The sequence below is a fragment of the Cyprinodon variegatus genome, unplaced genomic scaffold, assembly GCF_000732505.1.
Source record: "Cyprinodon variegatus isolate N-32 unplaced genomic scaffold, C_variegatus-1.0 Scaffold110, whole genome shotgun sequence".
NCBI classification, from domain to species: domain Eukaryota; kingdom Metazoa; phylum Chordata; class Actinopteri; order Cyprinodontiformes; family Cyprinodontidae; genus Cyprinodon; species Cyprinodon variegatus.
This window is the reverse complement of record NW_015150563.1, coordinates 1,261,488-1,268,231: the sequence shown is the minus strand read 5'-3', so window position 1 is coordinate 1,268,231 and position 6,744 is coordinate 1,261,488. Positions and strand designations below refer to the sequence as shown.

General features: G+C 45.1%; 1 protein-coding gene across 1 annotated transcript in view; it reads left to right on the top strand.

Annotated features, from left to right (window-relative positions):
- Positions 1-6,738, top strand: part of tecpr2 (tectonin beta-propeller repeat containing 2) — a 36,451-nt gene extending 29,713 nt beyond the window's left edge. The window contains exons 24-27 of the mRNA XM_015374941.1: positions 2,032-2,180; positions 2,461-2,602; positions 2,685-2,834; positions 6,075-6,738. Coding sequence (XP_015230427.1) covers positions 2,032-2,180; positions 2,461-2,602; positions 2,685-2,834; positions 6,075-6,214 — 581 coding nt within the window. The 3' untranslated portion in view covers positions 6,215-6,738. The remainder of the gene's footprint in view (positions 1-2,031; positions 2,181-2,460; positions 2,603-2,684; positions 2,835-6,074) is intronic.
- The last annotated feature ends 6 nt before the right edge of the window (positions 6,739-6,744 follow it).

Sequence of the window (6,744 nt, the reverse complement as noted above, 5' to 3'; positions counted from 1 at the left end):
GTTTTTCCTCTCCACTGTCGCTACAAGCATGCTTAGTGTGAGGGATTGCTGAAGAGTCAATGAGTCGATGCAATCAGCTGGTTTTCCGTAGATAGAAAATTTTAAATCGATCTGATCAGATAAATGGCAGCTGCTGGCTTAGCATTAGCTGTTTTTAGTTTTAACTTTTAGTCTAGCAGATTACAGATTACCAGAGATGTAATGGATCTTGTTTGTAGCGGCTATGTGGACATATTTAATATGTAAGGTGGAAGAGAAACACAGATAAATGGCTCACATTAGAGACCATTAGTGTTTAAAGCACTCAGAACCAGGGACAGAGCTAGATGGGTGGGCCAGCGGTAGCCATGGCCACCCTTAGCCAATCATTGGCCAGCCCTTTGGCCACTCCCACCATTTTTTCCCTTAATACAGACCGTGGCAGCAGCAATACTCTGAAGTGGAATATTTAAAACATTTTAATTTTTCATATATTAACAATTACTTGACAACTAAAACACTGGTTAATTATGCATCATCAATATCCTAACATTAAAGATGATAAATCCAGAATCGATGCTCTTTTCAGAACTAGATTTTGTGTTATATGGGGTAAAGAGAAAATGATGCGTCTCTATAAGTCATCTAGGAGTCTTCATTGAAATCATAGATGAATAATTATTTTAATAAAAAATCATTTATGTAGATTTTAGGTCTTGTAAATATCAATTTTATGCAGAATGATTATTGATAAAAGTTAAGTAATGACAATGGAAACGATGTTCGCCTCTGAACTCAAAACTGAAAGAATTTTATCCACTATACCTTTTACCTAGAAGGATTCTTACATATATGTGTCTATTTGTGGGCGTGCAAGTGGCGCAGTGGTTAGCGCACACGACTCATATATTTAGGCCTTAGTTCTCAACGTGACCTGGGTTCGAATCTGGCCTGTGGTCTTTTTTCCGCATGTCTCTCCCCGTCTCTCATACCCGCTTTATATATATATGTGTTTATTTGTTAGCAAAGGCTGTAGGAAAGTATAGTTTGTCTTTATTTAGAAAATATGGACTTTGTGCTTAATTTTCCTGTAGAGCGGGGGTCGGCAACCCGCGGCTCTTTTTCAAGCTTTCGAGCTTTTTCAAAAATGTATGAAAATTGTTTTTGTTTGTTTGTTTGTTTTAATATGGTGTGCAGGAGGTCAAACAAAAAATAATTATGTTTTTCAATGCTGTAAACATTTGTATAATAAATACATTTAAACAATAATTTGCGTCATAGCCATAGAGATCAGTGGTCACAACTTGCAACCAGCGCTGCGCGGTACCAGGCAAACAAAGCTGCTGGAGTGTCTCGGACCATGGATCCAAAACGATCGGAGGATGTGGGATTTCAGGGTTAGAGAGCTCTGCTCTGATGGATGTCACTTCCTGCTCAGTTCCTCATGACTCAATCAACTCCTCCCAACAGAAACACATCCACCATAGAAAGATTCCTTTATCCTGTTTCTATTATTTCATCAACGCAACAAAACTTAAACCGCGCGGTGAAGGGCGGTTAAGCGGCGGGTTGTGACGCAGCGCGCGATGGGAGCGTTCACTGCTCGTCCATCACCTCATGCTGCTATGTAACATTTGCTCGAGGATAAACATTTAATCATGAATGCTTATTATATATTTAAGCCCACAAAGTCCTTTTCTATAGTGGGATAAAACACTTAGAGCCCATGTTTCCATAAGAGGCATGTATGAGACTTTTACATTTTTGCGGCTCTAGACAGATTTATTTTTATTTTTTTTTTTTTGGTCCAATATGGCTCTTTGAGCAGTTTGGGTTGCCGACCCCTGGTGTAGAGTGACCCTGAGGTTCTGGCGCTGATCCATTTTCACCCAACCCCTCAGTGTACATTGGTGATTGCCTGAATTTTTACGCCTCTGAACAAAACTTGAAGTTTATTAAATAAGTGAAAAAGATGGTAAAACTTCCCACTACAGCTGAACTGCTGGTGAAGGTTTGCTTAGGTAGTGTTTTCTGCTGCTGTTTGACTTTCAGGAAGTGTTCGCCTGGTTAGCATCAGCTGTGGCAGCCAGAACGTTTGGGCTGTGGACAGTCGAGGACTGGTCTACTTCAGAGTGGGAACTCAGCCGCTGAACGCCAGCATGATGATGCCCGCCTGGATCTATATCGAACCTCCCTCACAGGTAAGCCCTGCGTCCATGAGCAGAGCTGCTTTGTTCCAGGCGGTAGGAGAGGTGTCTGGATTTTAGCGGCGCTTCTTCTTTCGGATCGATTGATAGAAAAGATGGTGATTTTCTGTCGGATCCTTAGACTGCATCGTAAATCTTCTCCTCCAGTCTCCTAACATTTCCAGCTCTGTTTCTGGTCCTGGTTTGTATTTTCATCCCAGAGAGCTCTTCTCTGTTAGCATGCTAATCCATCCGAATCAGATGTAGATCTGTGTGACCTGTCATGTTTTTGCAGCCAGTAGGAGTACAGCTGGTTAGTATCCAGACCAGTCCGAATGATCGTCTCCTTTGGGCTCTGGACAACAGGGGAAGTGTATTTGTCAGAACTGGGCTCAGTGAGGAGATGCCTGTTGGGACCGACTGGGACCTGGTACCAGGTACTCCTCTCCCTGACTGCTTTCTGCGGGGTGGGTTATCTGTTTGTTCTGTCTCTAGGATATGTTTGTGTCTGTTTGGCAGGTCTGGCTGTCAGTCAGCTGGTCGTCAGCTGTCAGACCGTCTGGGTTCGGTGTGTAAACGGAGAGCTGGCTCGGCGTTATGGAATATCCAACCGGAACCCCGCTGGAGATTACTGGAAGAAGATTCCTGGAAACACTAACTGGTTTACTGGTAACACACTTTCTACCATTCAAACATTGTTTTATGAGACACAAATAAAGCTGTAGAATAGCCTGAAGTAGAATTTGGTACCAGAACAGCTGCTATAGAAATAAGAGATTTCAGGAAAACAAAAGCATCTGTTCTCTGTGACAGCCACCCCACATACAGAGTGCAGCATTAACGTTGGCTCCTCAGGCTAAAGAACAGGCATGGGTCCGGACCTAATGTGAAAGGATCAAATCGTTGTGCAGGGCTGGGGAAAGTATTTGCTCCCTGACAGATTTAGTCTGTTCCTTTTTTTATCGTCATTTTTTTTCCACAGCTAGACAGTCCTAGGTCCCTTCTGTGTGGGGATTGCATGTTCTTCCTGAGCATCCCTGGGTGCTTCCAGGTCCTCTTGATCCCCCACAGTCTAGAAACATCACTGCTAGGTGGACTGGTCCCCTTTAAACTCCTTAACCCGGGCATACACTGTACGATTTTTTGCCCTTTTGTGGCCGACTGTCAGCCTGATGGTGTGTGGTGTAGTGTACAGNCATCAATGCAACAAAACTTAAACCGCGCGGTGAAGGGCGGTTAAGCGGCGCGTTGTGACGCAGCGCGCGATGGGAGCGTTCACTGCTCGTCCATCACCTCATGCTGCTATGTAACATTTGCTCGAGGATAAACATTTAATCATGAATGCTTATTATATATTTAAGCCCACAAAGTCCTTTTCTATAGTGGGATAAAACACTTAGAGCCCATGTTTCCATAAGAGGCATGTATGAGACTTTTACATTTTTGCGGCTCTAGACAGATTTATTTTTATTTTTTTTTTTTTGGTCCAATATGGCTCTTTGAGCAGTTTGGGTTGCCGACCCCTGGTGTAGAGTGACCCTGAGGTTCTGGCGCTGATCCATTTTCACCCAACCCCTCAGTGTACATTGGTGATTGCCTGAATTTTTACGCCTCTGAACAAAACTTGAAGTTTATTAAATAAGTGAAAAAGATGGTAAAACTTCCCACTACAGCTGAACTGCTGGTGAAGGTTTGCTTAGGTAGTGTTTTCTGCTGCTGTTTGACTTTCAGGAAGTGTTCGCCTGGTTAGCATCAGCTGTGGCAGCCAGAACGTTTGGGCTGTGGACAGTCGAGGACTGGTCTACTTCAGAGTGGGAACTCAGCCGCTGAACGCCAGCATGATGATGCCCGCCTGGATCTATATCGAACCTCCCTCACAGGTAAGCCCTGCGTCCATGAGCAGAGCTGCTTTGTTCCAGGCGGTAGGAGAGGTGTCTGGATTTTAGCGGCGCTTCTTCTTTCGGATCGATTGATAGAAAAGATGGTGATTTTCTGTCGGATCCTTAGACTGCATCGTAAATCTTCTCCTCCAGTCTCCTAACATTTCCAGCTCTGTTTCTGGTCCTGGTTTGTATTTTCATCCCAGAGAGCTCTTCTCTGTTAGCATGCTAATCCATCCGAATCAGATGTAGATCTGTGTGACCTGTCATGTTTTTGCAGCCAGTAGGAGTACAGCTGGTTAGTATCCAGACCAGTCCGAATGATCGTCTCCTTTGGGCTCTGGACAACAGGGGAAGTGTATTTGTCAGAACTGGGCTCAGTGAGGAGATGCCTGTTGGGACCGACTGGGACCTGGTACCAGGTACTCCTCTCCCTGACTGCTTTCTGCGGGGTGGGTTATCTGTTTGTTCTGTCTCTAGGATATGTTTGTGTCTGTTTGGCAGGTCTGGCTGTCAGTCAGCTGGTCGTCAGCTGTCAGACCGTCTGGGTTCGGTGTGTAAACGGAGAGCTGGCTCGGCGTTATGGAATATCCAACCGGAACCCCGCTGGAGATTACTGGAAGAAGATTCCTGGAAACACTAACTGGTTTACTGGTAACACACTTTCTACCATTCAAACATTGTTTTATGAGACACAAATAAAGCTGTAGAATAGCCTGAAGTAGAATTTGGTACCAGAACAGCTGCTATAGAAATAAGAGATTTCAGGAAAACAAAAGCATCTGTTCTCTGTGACAGCCACCCCACATACAGAGTGCAGCATTAACGTTGGCTCCTCAGGCTAAAGAACAGGCATGGGTCCGGACCTAATGTGAAAGGATCAAATCGTTGTGCAGGGCTGGGGAAAGTATTTGCTCCCTGACAGATTTAGTCTGTTCCTTTTTTTATCGTCATTTTTTTTCCACAGCTAGACAGTCCTAGGTCCCTTCTGTGTGGGGATTGCATGTTCTTCCTGAGCATCCCTGGGTGCTTCCAGGTCCTCTTGATCCCCCACAGTCTAGAAACATCACTGCTAGGTGGACTGGTCCCCTTTAAACTCCTTAACCCGGGCATACACTGTACGATTTTTTGCCCTTTTGTGGCCGACTGTCAGCCTGATGGTGTGTGGTGTAGTGTACAGGGGGTAACGAGGGGTGATCAGCCTCTAACGAACTCCTCCCCATCAGGAATCGTGATGTCGGGAGAAAATCAAACATGTTTGAAATTCAGTCGGCCGTCGTAAGGTGGTTGTGGACAAATCCCTCAGTGCGCAAACAAGGATTCAGCAGCTTGGCGGCGATGCAATGAGTGAAACTGAGTTCTTTCTGTTAAATTGACATTAGTAGCCACGTTTGCTCAGCCAAATCTTTGTTAAAATACATTGTTGCCTTTTCATTTTAGGGATTTTAGCACAAACTTGCACAAATTGCTAATGCAGCGCGTTTCACTCTAGTGAGCTTCATATTCCTCTTCTACTTTATTGGCTTCTGGATAGATGAGTCCGAGCAGCACCATCTCACTGCGGAGCTGAGTCCTACCTGGTTTTTAGACGTACAGTGTGAGCAGGTAGATCGCATCAGAGCATCGGGTCGCATAGTGTGAGAACATACATCGTGGACTTTTACACCTTGCGGTTTCGCCGTACAGCGTGAGCTGCAGCTGCGTGCTACGATTGAAAATGTCGAACAGTGTAGTTTTTGATGGCTGAATCTGCCAGGGAGCAAATTTTCCACCTGTGACAGACTGCTTCATCCTGTGATCATCAATGGATACTAGGCCACTGTGACCCTTTCAAACCAATGGGTCTCTGTGTAAAAAAAAAATAAAAAATACCCCCCCAAACCTAATCACCCTGGGCATACACTGTGTGCTAATGAGCCTATGATGTATCTTATATAACATGAAACTGACCTGTAGGAAGTTGTTATGTAATCTGAGAGGTGTGCAGACGGTGCTAAAACGGGCTGATGTCTCCCGCCTCTCTTCGCAGTGACTCCAGAGGAGGAGTTGTGGGCGGTGACTCCCGCTGGGGGATTGTGCCGTCGGCTGACTAAGCTCCTCCCTCAGTTACCCACTGCCCCCCCACCCTCAGGCCCCGAAGATGTTGAAGATGAATGGGAGCTCATTTGACCGCTGACATCATCTCTGTTTGCCGCTGGGTTCCGGACTGGCTCGGCTCAGAAGGATGCTGTGATGTCACTGCTATGGCTCCTCCCATCGATAACCTTTACTCTCAGCCAGAAAGGAACAGACCTGCTTCACTGGTGGACCAACTCTGAGAAGGCAGATGACATCACATCCTGTTATGTCTGCTGCACAGGGGGGGAAAAAACAGGTGTAACATGAAGGGAAGTTAATTTTATTTTTCTAGTAGGAAGCACTTTAACTTTATTTAACTCCAGACCAGTTCCAGCTGGTTTCTTTTAGTTATCCAGGATTTATGAAGCGAGTTGAATGAGACATTAAATTGTTAAGTTTAGCTTAGTGGAGCCTGACTAAGTCCTTTTAAACTGTTTCTAATCCTTCTTTCTTGGCTGCTGCTGCATTCAACCTCTAACTCTAGAGAGGGAAACATTCCTTGGTTTAAGCTGCACAATAAACCAGGTTCCCAGTCTGAACCAGGATCCCAGTCTGAACCAGGATCCCAGTCTGAACCAGGA